Source organism: Saccostrea echinata, unplaced genomic scaffold (genome assembly GCF_033153115.1).
Source record: "Saccostrea echinata isolate AGI-Se365-2 ecotype Australia unplaced genomic scaffold, CSIRO_AGI_Sech_v1 ptg000036l, whole genome shotgun sequence".
NCBI classification, from domain to species: Eukaryota; Metazoa; Mollusca; class Bivalvia; order Ostreida; family Ostreidae; genus Saccostrea; species Saccostrea echinata.
In genome coordinates, this window is record NW_026889785.1 from 5,032,647 (window position 1) to 5,046,315 (window position 13,669).

At 32.4% G+C, this 13,669-nt stretch overlaps 1 protein-coding gene across 1 annotated transcript; it reads left to right on the forward strand.

Annotated features, from left to right (window-relative positions):
• Positions 1 to 1,391: 1,391 nt before the first annotated feature.
• On the forward strand, positions 1,392 to 12,768 carry LOC133200068 (uncharacterized). Its single transcript, XM_061335809.1, has 7 exons — positions 1,392 to 1,427; positions 7,068 to 7,313; positions 8,586 to 8,717; positions 10,374 to 10,580; positions 11,975 to 12,030; positions 12,468 to 12,605; positions 12,738 to 12,768. The coding sequence occupies exons 1-7, from the start codon at positions 1,392 to 1,394 to the stop codon at positions 12,766 to 12,768; spliced, it is 846 nt and encodes a 281-aa protein (XP_061191793.1).
• Positions 12,769 to 13,669: the final 901 nt, after the last annotated feature.

Here is a 13,669-nt window from a genome sequence, read left to right on the forward strand (position 1 = left end):
CTTTCACAAAATATGAGTCATAATATGAACTTTGTTCATCACAAGATATTTCTTTCTTCTTAATCATATCAAGAAGCTAGTTATATACACAAGCTTTATACATTAGCCTTTACGTACCCTAGGATTATTAGAGAAGAAAGAAATTAGGAAAGTAGAGAAATTGAGTAATATATACCTTTAACAAGATCAAACATAGAAGTTTATACAATTTAATTTCTTTTCGTTAGCATAAGTGAACTATTTTATGTGTAGAGTGTTCGATATGTTTTCTCTTAAGCGTATTTTTGTATACATATGACGCAGCATTTATTTTAAAAAAAATAAGAAAACACTTCCCGTGGCTTTCAACTTGACATTTCGATATATAGACGACTGGGTATTATCAATTAACAATAGTTGCAATGCAGTTTCAATGGCCGTAGGAACCGGGGAGGGGGAGGCACAGAGGGTGAGGTGGTCCCCCTAATTTTTTTATTTATTTATTTATTTATTTTTTTTTTGCTTGTCAAGAAATTTTTGATATTTGATAGTGCCTCTCCAACTGAAAATAAATGGCTGCACCTCCCCCCCCCCCCAACTGAAATTGCTTCCTACGGCCCTCCTTGCATTCGTATGTCGACTTGATATATCAAAGGGAACTTGAAATAAAACATAACACAGAATAAAGTTGTATAGAATAATATAGGTCTTCATCGTACGTCATGCAATCAAAAGGAAAATGCTCCTTTTGAAATTTCAATTTGTAGCAAATTTCGCATGTCCCTAAGTGCAATCACCATTTCGTATTTTTCTTCATGTCAGTTTCCTTTTTTTCTTTTGATATTCAAAGGGTTGATGCATACTTTTATCAACACTAAATATATAAATCAGTAGCTATACTAGTAATTGACTTTGGACATTTTTTTTTCTTCTTGTGCCAATATAGTTTCTTTGTTCTTAATATAAAATTTTGCTTAAAATTTTATTGGCAATAATCCTTCTGCTGATTCGACACAAAAACCACTATCTAGGAAAAACGGAAACACTCTCGCCTTCTTTCGTTGATGCGATTGCTATACGGTGTCAAATTAACTCGTTCATTATGAAATACGTACAACTTTTTTTCAAGTCATTAAACGACCACATAGAATACATTATTTAAAATTTGGGCGATAAGTTAAATTTGCATTAAATAATTTTATATGCATACCAAAGAAGATAAAATTTTTGCCCACACATAAACTTTGATAAATAATGTTTATGTCACTAGTGCAAAACGACGAGAACCGTAAACGTTTCGCGCGCTTAAATGTCACATGACAAGGACTGGAAGAATCAGACGATAATCAGAAGATCAGACGTACATTCATTCAGAAACAAAGAACTGGTATACATCTACCTACATCCTGTAAATGGCTGAACCGGTCACAAAAAAATCAAGAACAATGGTAAGTCATATAATGACAATTACAGAAAAAAGTAGATCTAAATCTGTATTTGATAAACTGGAGATGATAATGTTAACTACAAACAAGTATATGGTAGTTTCCCAATTATTTGTAAATCGATTTTTCTTCTAAATTTTGAACTGTTTTGTTTTTATAAAACTATTTATCTAAAGGCCTTTAACTACATTTTTCATTTTACCTGAACGAAAGGCTCAAATCAGCTTTTCTCTTTACAATTTGTCCATTGTCAGTCGTCGTCGTAGTTGGCGTCGCCGTCAACTTTTCACAATTTCATCTTTTTTTTCCAGTGGCCCGTTTCACAAAATATCAGAAATTTAATTTCTAGTACATATTTAGAAATACTGATGAGTCTGTTTAAAATTGCTAGCAAAAATATCTTTCTACATACCTTTTAAGAAGATATACAACATTTCCAATTTCATGTAAATTAGAAAGATACGAGCAGAATTAAATTTTGGTCTTAGTCATAAGTTCTTTTGTAGAACAGGTCAGACCAATTTCAATAAATTTAATTGCCTCTGAGATACTTGAGTCAAGATGATTCAAGTTTGTTCATTAATGTGTCACACCCTCTTTCAAGGGGAGATAATTCAAAATATTCTGCAACAAGTATTAGTAACATTATTTACATTATTTAATGGCCTCTTTTAAAAGATGCTTTTCTGCAGATTCACAGCCAGCAAGAAATAAAACTTCATTATGTGGTGTACATTCAAGTTTGTTCTCATAATCATGACCCCTGGGTGTAGGACAGGGCCACAATCAAATGCAGATCTAAGAAGTTTGATTTTAATTAGATTGAACAGGGCCACAACAGGAAATGAATATTGTACACAGGAATATATAAAAAATATATTTTTAAAAAATTCATGATTAGCAAAGCCATGTTTACAGTTTAAATGATAACCCCCGAGGTAACTGGGGGGCCAACATAGGATTAAAAGTACATATAGGAAGATGTAAGGAAAATCTTTCAAAATCTTCTCAAGAACAGGAAACCTTATGATCATGCAGTCATATCATTCTGTTCAAATCATGACTTTAAGGAGATGAAAAAAAAATTTACATTAGAATATACATGTATAGGAAGAATATTTTCCTCAAAAGTAACAAGGCCATGATTTGTAACTCATGTTGATCTGGAAGTAATCTGAGTCTAGATTCAAGCTTATTAATATTATGATCCCCTGAAAAAGTGTGGAATACAAAAATACAAAAAAAAATTTCAAAGCAGCTGTAATTAGTCATTTAAATATATGGAAACATCTTCAATTAGTCTTGACCCATACAAAACAGTACGGGTAGCTTAGATACGACACAGGCACGGATTCTGATTCTAGAAAACCATGACTGTAGTTTGATTTCCTGCTCCTATGTAAAATATGTGTGGAAAGCCATGGAAAAATGTGGTCAAGACACAGACAAGGCATGGGATATTCATTATTGGTTGAATTATTTAGATCACATCAGACAGTTTTACAAAATCCATGCCAGGAAGGTATCCTTATATGGAATCACGCATTCTGTAAACCCTTGTCAGAAACCCGTGTCATTTTCCAAATATGGAGACATGGATTTTTGGAAACACAACTCAAAAAAAAACCTACGAGATATATATGGAGTCATAGAATCTGTGCTTTCATGTAGATCTAGGTCAGAACCTTCACAGAATATCATGATGTATGTGACTGTGGATGCCAACATAGAGGCTGAAACCAAACTTCACAATGCTTCACTGTTCACATGATTATTATGCTTATAGTTTCAGAATTTTTAAAAAGTTACGATTCTTACATGATTGTGTCCCATTCACTTTCTTAAATCTTTTAAAGATTTACTTGGCATTGGGCCAGGGGTTCTGGTGCTAGGGCAGGGATATATAGATCATATAGTAAAAGTGCATTATTTCTTTGAATGTCTTCTTCTCTACTCCTGGGTATTATTGAAACAAATTAAATACATAGTTATGATACACAAGACTGAATCAACCAAAATTGTGAAATTCATGGCCCCATGCCAGGGACAGGGCTTCTGGTGCTAGGGTGGGGCTATATGGATCCTATAATGAAGGTGAATTATTTCTTTGAAAATCTTCTTCTCTGCCTCTGGGTATTATTATATAAACAAACTAAGTACATTGTTATCATACGCAAGGATGCCTCTTCCAAAATTGTGAATTTCATGGCCCCAGGGTTAAGGGTTCTGGTGAAAAGGTGGGAGGCTCTATTGATTATATAGTGGAAAAGCAAAATTTCTTTCAAAATATTCTTTTCTGCTTCTGGTTAAAAAGCAAAGAAGCTAAGAAGATAGTTATGATGAGCAAGAGTCCTTCTTCCAGAGTAGTGAATTGCATGACCCCTGGGTCAGATATGCTGGTGTAAAGGTGGGGCTTTTGATAATATAGTGAAAATGCATTAATTCTATTAAATTATGATCCTGTCTGCTCCTTAGTGTTTAGCAGATAAACAAAGTGATTACTTATGATGAGCAAACTTCTGGTCCAAGGGTGAGAGGCTCTGGTGTTTCTCGTTGGGGAGGGGGGGGGGGACTTTACTGATAATATAGTACATCTGTAGTAAAAATGCATTATTTCTTTAAAAAATCTTTTCTGCACCTGGGCATATCAGAGGCAAAAAGAGTAAAAATTTTAATAAGGAAGGCTATTTTTACCTGATTTTTAAACATTTGGACCATTTGGTTAAGTGTTCTGGTCTTGGCCAGGGCTCTTAATTTGTATTCTACTGAGAGAAGTTATTCCCCTTTGCCATTTACTTTTCATAATTAATCACTGTAAATAATGTACTTGAAAGGTTAATAGAATAAGAGAATTATACAAGAATTCTTATTGTATAATACAAAAAGTACTTTCATAGTTTTAATGATCAAGTAGACTTGTAACTAATATATAAATAAAAATGAGACAAAAATAACTTGTCTTTAATATTAAATGTTCATCAAAGACCAAGAGAGGCCAATATAAGAGATTTCAACAAGAAATTAAAATAGTACAGAAGCACTGATAGTTTGTTAATATACTGTATGGTGAGAGTAATAAATGGGGAACAGATTAGAACCTAATTTATGAACTTATAGTTAATAAATACTAAACTAATTATCTTGTTGATCCTAATCACCCCATTTTTCTTGCTTTTGAGCAACAAAGCTTCACCTTTCAGTTCATTTTATACTGTATGGATCCTCTAAATTGTTGTATTATACTCAGGTGACCGTTAAGGCCCTTGAGCCTCTTGTTTTACTAACTCATCAGTCACATGAGATATAACTACCATATGTTAAGAAGAACAATCTTTCTGTCCCACCAGGTACCTATATACTTGGTATATAAGTCCCTGGTCCCATAGAACCTGTTTCACCTGGTTGTTGTCAATGTAGCAACATTTACAAGGGAGATAACTCATTTCTCTGCATTTTTCATACATGTATAAGAAAAATTCTAAAGAGTTCCAATGTCAAAATGACAACTAAGTTTGCTGCGAGTTAAAAAAAAAAAATTGTGAATAGTGAATTTAAATTGTCAGTGTTTTTTTCGGTACTTTGGGACTGGGGGCTGGGGCCCTCAGAATTGGGGAATTTCAGCGTCAATTAGGCTAAATTGGGAATCTCCCAGAAAACCCAGTCACTTAAAAAGCATTGTCAAAAAGCTTTGTTTTTGTCTTTGTATTACTTTAACAAACAATTGTTATAATAAATCAAGATTATTCTTGGTATGAATTATCTAATTACTTGCATCAAGAACAATAGTGGTATGAATTATCTAATTATGATGAAATATCCAACATGGATGAACAACGAAACCTGCTTGAACTTCACTGCAATAAACAAACTGAATTTGATCAAATATTTTGTAAGTTTTTCTTTGGGAAAACTTCCACTACATTTTGAGAAAATACAGGCATATTTTCAATTGGGAGTGCCGCCGAATTTCGGCCCCAACAGCCCAAATCGGCCCTCAAAAAATCACTGATTGTGGTCTTTACATGTTATAGTTTTTTGGATAATATGGATAATAGGACATCTACAAGCATAGAAGGTTTGTTATGAATTTTGAACTTTTTTCAAACTAATTACATCTGGAATTCTGGAGTGAATCTGCTCCAATTTCCTGCATGGAACTATTAATAGAATGTAGTATAACTTGTCCAAGGACACAGTTAGATTATTCTAACCAACCAACACATGCTTCTTTTTTACAATGTGCCATTTAAGCTATCCACGGTACAATAATCAACATTAGGGAAATAAAGTTAAGGACATACGCAACGTACCTTACCTACTGATAATTTTTCAAGATATTCTTAATTTAAGATTATAGTGCCATCAGATGTTCGTCGACAAAAAATCAGCATGCATTACCAGGGGTTTTGAAAAGATATCCATTGATGAAAATTCTTGTATAATTCAAAGAAAAATACACAATAATTACTAAACACATGTTCTAGATGTTTTGTTTATCCAAACTTGTTTTAGAAGAAGTGTACAACAGCATATATAGACATACAAATGTGGCACACAATTCCTTTAAGTATTGGAACTCTTCAACTCCAGGGAAGAAGACAATAAAGTTCAAACTACATTGCGTATGTCCTTAACTGTTATATTTTAAATTTACATTTTGTATGACCCGTTGTCCTTTTCATTACTTAGTGCTTTATATATACATACTAGTCTATTTAGTAGCTCATCAAAATACAATCTGCATGTTTTAAAAAATCTTCTTCTCAACAACCACTGGACCAAAAAATTTGAAACTTTCAGGAAAGCATCTTTACATAGTGTAGATTCAAGTTTGTTCAAATGATGACCCCTGGGGGTAGGGTGGGACCACAATGGGGGATCAAAGTTTTACATAGGAATATGTAGGCAAAAAACTTGTAGAATCTTCTTCTCAAGAACAACAAAACCATGATTAATCATAATGATATGGAAGCATCCTCAGGTAGTGTTGATTCATGTTTTCTTCAAATCATGACCCCCGGGGGTAGGCTCGTGTCACAATTGGGGATCAAAGTTTTACATAGGAATATAGAGGCAAAAAGCTTGTAAAATCTTCTTCTCAAGAACAATAAAGCCATGATTAATCATAATGATATGGAAGCATCCTCAGGTAGTGTTGATTCATGTTTTTTTCAAATCATTACCCCCAGGGGTAGGGTGGTGTCACAATGGGGGATAAAAGTTTTACATAGGAATATAGAGGCAAAAAACTTATAAAAAATCTTCTTTTCAAGAACAACAAAGCCATCATATTGATATGGAAGCATCCTCAGGTAGTTTAGATTCAAGTTTGTTCAAGTCATGACCCCCCCCCCCCCCCCCGTGAGGGGGGGGGGGGTAGGCTGGGGTCACAATGGGGTATCAAAGTTTTACATAGAAATATATAGGAAAAAATCTTTAAAGATATTCTCAAGAACAGCAAAGCCTTGTTTAGTCTTATTGATATGGAAGCATCCTCAAGCAGTGTAGATTCAAGTTTGTTCCCTGATATAGGGAAGGGCCACAAAGGAGGGTCAAATATTTACAAAGGAATAAATAGGAAAATACAGCCCCAATTATAGACAATCAAGACAACATGATTACTATAATATGTTTCCATTACAGAGCGTAAATGGAGCAATGCAGAAAATTTATCTAATGGAAAACACCGACATCAGGACAAATGCCAGTGGGAAGACCTATGGTGTTACAGGAGTGCTTGCGAAATCAACAAACTACTCTCAAATTCATGAATTGTTTCTTCCAGAAAAATTTATCCACAAATTCCAAAGCTCCATAAAGAAGTCAGTATTAATAAGAAAGTTTAGCCAAAAAGAAGATGGACTGATATCTCTTTCTGATTCCTCTACAGTAAGAAAATAAAGAATTTAAACAAAAATATAATCATTTTAATGACATAATCATTTTAATGACAGTCATGTATTTTCTTTATTAATGAATGGAGATGTTAAATTGTAATTCTCCATTCATTAATATAAAGATATCAATGTCAATTAAATGATGCATTATTTTATCAACAATATATACTAGATATTTCCCTCAATGTTATATTTCATTTTTAGCTCACCTAAGCTGATAGCTCAAGTGAGCTTTTCTGATCAAATTTTGTCTGTAGTCCGTCTGTCTAGCTCTCTGTCTGTCCGTCCGTCTGTAAACTTTTCACATTTCCAACTTCTTCTTCAGAACCACTGGGCCAATTTCAACCAAACTTGCCACAAAGCATCCTTGGGTGAAAGGGATTCAAGTTTGTTCAAATGAAGGACCATGCCCTCATTCAAGGGCAGATAATTCAGAAATAGTGAAAATTTGGTGACATATTTTAAAAATCTTTTTCTCAAGAACCATTGGCCCAAAAAAGTTGAATCTTATAGGAAACCTCTGTTATATAGTGTAGATTCAAGTTTGTTCAAATCAGGCCCCCTGGGGGTAGGGTGGAGTCACAATGGGGGATCAAAGTTTTACATAGAAATATATAGAAAAAAATCTTTAAAAATCTTCTTCTCCAGAAAAGCAAAGCCATGATTTGTAATATTTATATGTTAGCATCCTCAGGTAGTGTTGAGACAAGTTTGTTCAAATCATGACCCCTGGGGGTAGGGTGGGGTCACAATTGGAGATCACAGTTTTACATAGGAATATAAAGGAAAAGAAATTTGTCTCAAGAACAGCAAAGTCATATTTAGTCATATTGATATGGAAGCATCTTCAGGTAGTGTAGATAAAAGTTTGTTCAAATGATTACTCCTGGGGGTAGGGAGGAGCCACAATGGAGTATCAAATTTTTACCAAAAAATATATAGCAAAAAATCTTTAAAAATCTGCTGCTCAAGAATAACAAAGCCATTTGTTATATTGATATGCAAGCATCCTCAGGTAGTTAAAAATTCCCCCCCCCCCCATTTTAACTTTTCAATACTGATTTGATTTGTGCTTTTTCCTAGCCATCATGCTCAGATGAGCGATGTGGCCCATAGTTCTCTTGTTAATGCTGTTTCTTGATAAATAAATAGTTTTTTGTTTAATTATGTACACACTACAACATTCTCAAAAAAAGAGTACATTCATTTTTATATATTCCATATCAATATCTTTCATTTATTTTGCTATTAAATCATAAAACAGATAATGGATACAACAGATGATGTGAGTCAAGAGGAAATTGATAAGTTCGTTAACCCTGACATTCTAGATATCGCAACAATAAAAACCAAAAAAAGAAATGAGAGGGTTTCCCTACAAGGAATTGTGCAAAAGGTATTTAATTAAGTAAAATTATAATGAAATTAGTCAGTTTTATTTTCAAAAGTCTCAAAACTTAAAAAACAAAACAGGAAACATAAAAAAGCAATCTGTACTAATATCAACAGCTTACACCAAATACAAAGTGACTGAATGTTTGTAACTCTTATTCATAATTTATATAGATATAGCATGCAGAAATATTTCAATTTTTAGCTCACCTGAGGAGAAGGCACAAGTGAGCTTTTCTGATCACATTTTGTCTAGCATCCATCTGACATTAAACTTTTAACATTTTCAACTTCATCTCAACAACCACTAGACCAATTTCAAACAAACTTGCTCCAAAGTATCTTTGGGTGAAGGGAATTCAAGTCCAAATGAAGGGCCACATCCTCTTTCAAGGGCAGATAATTAGGAATTCATGAAAAATAAATAGCATCTTATAAAGGAAAAATCTTTAAAAATATTCTCCAGAACAACAAAGCTATGATAGATCATATTTATATGGGAACATCCTAAGGTAATGTATATTCAGATTTGTTTAAATCATTACTCCCCGGGGGTAGACTTTGGCCATACTGGACAATCAAATTTTTACATAGGAATATATATATATATATATATATATATATATATATATATATATATATATATATATATATATATATATATATTCCTATGTAAAAATTTATATATATATATATAGGGAAAAAAACTTTAAAAATCTTCTTCTCAAAAAAAAAAAAAAAATAATAGGTCATATTTATATGGACCTTTCCTCGGATAGTATACATTCAGATTTGTTCAAATCATGACCCCCGGGGGTAAGGTGATGCCACAATGACCTACATTTTCCGGATGATTGACCAGGTTAAAGCATTTTCTGGATGAGTGACTAGTTTAAAGTTTTTAGATAAGTCAATTCCCAAGCAGCAAGCCATATCAGACCAAAATTGCATAAATGTTGCATCTAGGGATGCACACTACTAGATTATTAGTTTAGTGTGGGACTTTGCCTTACTTAAAGACAACATTCGTTGAGGTGAGTTCTGTAATCTCTGATTACCTATGTTTGTCTTTCCTAGCCACAGTGCTCAGGGGAGCAATATATGGGCTTCTTGTTCTGGTAAAAATTCAGCTAGTTCACAATTTGAACTCCACCACCACAACCTCAATTTTAACCAAACTTGCCAAGAGGCATTCTTAGATTAAGTGCATTCAAGTTTGATCAAATAAATGACCACACCCTGTCTCAAGGGAGATAATTAAGAATGGGTGAAAATTTAAAGTATCTTTTGAAGTACTCTTGCACCAGGAAAGATAAAACATATTCGAAAGCTTAATTACATAGTGTACATATTTATTTTCTCAATTAAGTGTACATATCTATTTGTTCAATTAATCATGAATCTTGAAATGGGGCAGCATACAAAAGGAAATTAAAATTTTACTTATCAACAAAACTTTACATAGAAATTTATTGAAAGAAAATTGTATGAACATAAAAGCCATGTCTTATAAGTCAAAACTTAAGTTTGTTCGAATCAGGGAACTGGAAATAGGATAGGATGGACACAGTATATGATCAAAGTTTTATTTGGGAAGTGTTTCATTATTTTACAATGTGAGGATAAGTATTTATCACAAATGTTTTCCTCCTCTATACAGTCAACAAGACTCATTGAAACGACGCAATCATGCAGAAAGATTGTCACTCTAAATGATGCCTCAGGAGAGATAGAAGTCAAATTCTGGGGAAACAAAACGTCTCTAAGTCCTTTTGAAGAGGGAACACATCTTACAGTCACAGCAGTCAAAGTAGATTATTATGCAGGGCGCTGCTCATTAAATTCAACACCATCAACAGCAGTTCAGGTATTAAATTGATCAAAATATTACTAAACTTGCACTGATACATTAATTATGTTTATTGATTAATTATTCACTATTCAGTTATCATATCCCTTTCCTAAATTTTTTTTTACTTATTTCAAATTTTTAACAACAGAAATTTGAAAAAAAAATATTTTATTTCTAAACAAATTTTAAAAAACATAGTTAAGGCCAAAAAAAAAAAATTGTGTGTGTTTCCTATTACATTGAATTTTTAAATAGGGTAGGTAGGTAGGTTGTTTTTTGTTTTTTTTCTTTAAACAATGGTAAGGATTGAAGATTAAATATCTATTGAACATTATGAACTTGAACATGAGGAATGAAAAATAGCTAGGTTTAATCAAGGTCTAACCTAGGCCTAAAATTTAGGGACTCTTCATCCCTCCTTTAATGCAAATTAGGGAGAAGTTTTAAAAATAAAGGGTGGCTTGATACAGCTATGATTAACTACTTTTACTTCCCCCCATTTTAAAACATTAAAAAAATCAGAAATTATTAATCAATATGAATTTGAATTAGTAAATAAATTTTCATTCAAACTACCTAAAGAAAAAATCAATATGCAGCAAACCGTAATTGTGGTTCAACGTTTTTTAGATTTAATTATTACCCAAAAAAAGTTGGGCAGACTTTTTCCTTCTGAAAAGTAATTGTTTTCTTAAATATTTTTGATTGGTAACAAATGAATAATATATATTTCCCTTACTAGGCATATGTTATTAAATCACATCACTTTGTTGCATAATACACCCATATCGGTCAAGTTATTAATATAATGATTTAATGACATTTTTTGTTTGTTTACTGATATTACCGTAGTATGACCCATATCTATTTACGTCCGTGATACATGTATAAACAGTAAGCTCTTTGACAATGTTGTGATATCTGTATTTCTTTTCAGTATAGCATTTATGTGTCTTAAATGGCATGAAAATAACTTAATACTTTATTTCAAATCATCGGTCATCATTTAATAGATACTAGATGTATGTTGCATCACTAATTTAATACAATCCCATGTTGATTCTTACTGACATTTTCAGGCTTGCTTAGCAGTGAAAACGGCTTTACAGGAGACAATTCGTTACATTTTCCTCTATAATTAATTTGAATAGGATATTTTCATGATTATAATAATGATATGAAACTGCAATGAACACAGACTTCTTGCAGTCAACAAGTGATTACGATTACGTAAGAGAAAGAGACGGTCATGCAAAACTTGTAATTTTCCAGAAAAAAAATGTAGGGTCGGGAATTTGGCTGAAAAAAAAAAATAGGGTAGGTCGGGTAACCGGAAACAGGCATATTTTTTTTTTGGCCTCACATTCAATGAAAGTATTTCTCCCATCTCTTATAACAAATTTTAACAGTTGAAGGAAGACTTTGATAGTTTACAAGGCGAGATAGAGGCAGCATGTTTTGATGAGTATGTTTATATACTTTCATTTATTTCATCTCTGTCATTTCAGTTAAATATGCTATTTATTTTACATTTTATACAAAATTTCTTATATATCTACAATTTATACTAAGAAATATTTTTAAAAATTACCAGTTTAAGTCTTCTGTGCAGAAGATAAGTAAATTTCTGCTATGTATCTTTATGCCTCAATACTTCATATTTTATGTTCATGGATATAGAAATTCCTTGCTTATTCACCTATTAAAATTTATCTTTCTAAACATAAATTCATTTGATAGGTTCATTGTACAAAAGAATCTTCATTATATAACCACAATTTTTAATGTGTAATGCAAAGAGTATTTTTACCTTTTTAATAGTCCAGAAGATTAGTGCATAACAATAGATTAGAAATAACATAAAGAATCCCATTAATCAGAGTCACTTTTTTCTATTTTTAGTGACAATATGTCCATCATGGTAGGAAACAACATATTCAACATAAGTGACACCCTTATGCGAAGAATTTTTCCAAATCTGAAATTCTGTCCTGGAAAAACACTGATGGCCATTACTTCATCTAATCAAATCACAGACTTGTAAGTGTTTTAATACATGTACATGAAGTTATTCTCAATTCTCTAAAATGCCAAACACATACATATTTTAAATGGTTTAGCTTTTCATCACTATCAACAAGAATTTTTTAATACATCTGAAATTTATTTCAGGGTGGAGGTAAACAATGATCATGAAGATTAAGATGAATACTACCTACCTATCGTTTCAGAAGTAAAACCGCTCCAGAAGAGTGTTTTTTATATTTGGATTATCTACCTGAGTCATTGACCTTTTCAATGACCTTCAACTGTACTATTTATTGTAATTGTATAAAACTCAGTCATAGAGAAACCAGTCATGATATATCCATCAAACCTCTTACACTTATTACTAAGCTGCAGAACTGTAGCATAATGATTTTATATTTTAGTCTTTGACCATAACGTTACAGATCACATGAAGCAAATTTTGTGCAATTTACAGCACAAGACTTCCTATGCAAGGTTACGGAGAATTTCTCCACTTTCCAGCATTGGCCAATCAACTACCTTTCACTCCCTATTTCTCACCCTTTATAGTTGTCTCTACAGACTAATTAACTCATTTCTTTTTGAATTTTTGTCAGATGGCAGAAAATTCAAAACAAGCAAGTTTATTGCGCAGCTATGTTAAGGCTTCCCGAAGCTTTAAAATGCGCTCAAAACATAATATGTCATTGCGAGGTCGGTTTTGGTTTTAATTTATAAGTATAGAACTTTAGTACTTCCAATTTATATGAAGGGTTTCCTCGGCTATATATTAGCATATTTGTTATGATATCACATGACTTTTTTGATCACGTGACGGTCATTTATAGTTTTTGAAGTGTTTCATATAAATCGCTTCGGCGCAACTGATTAACACAATAATTATTAACATTTTGTTATATAAATAAACTCATCGTATCCTTGTGTATCCGAAATGTGTTTGGGAAAAGTCGTAGTATTACTTGGGTACAAAATATTTCTGAGAAATTCAACTAACCTACAAATTTGAGGGTATTTTCCACACAATATCGTAATCTATATTAAAACAAAGCCAACATACATTTTTCCCAAGCAAG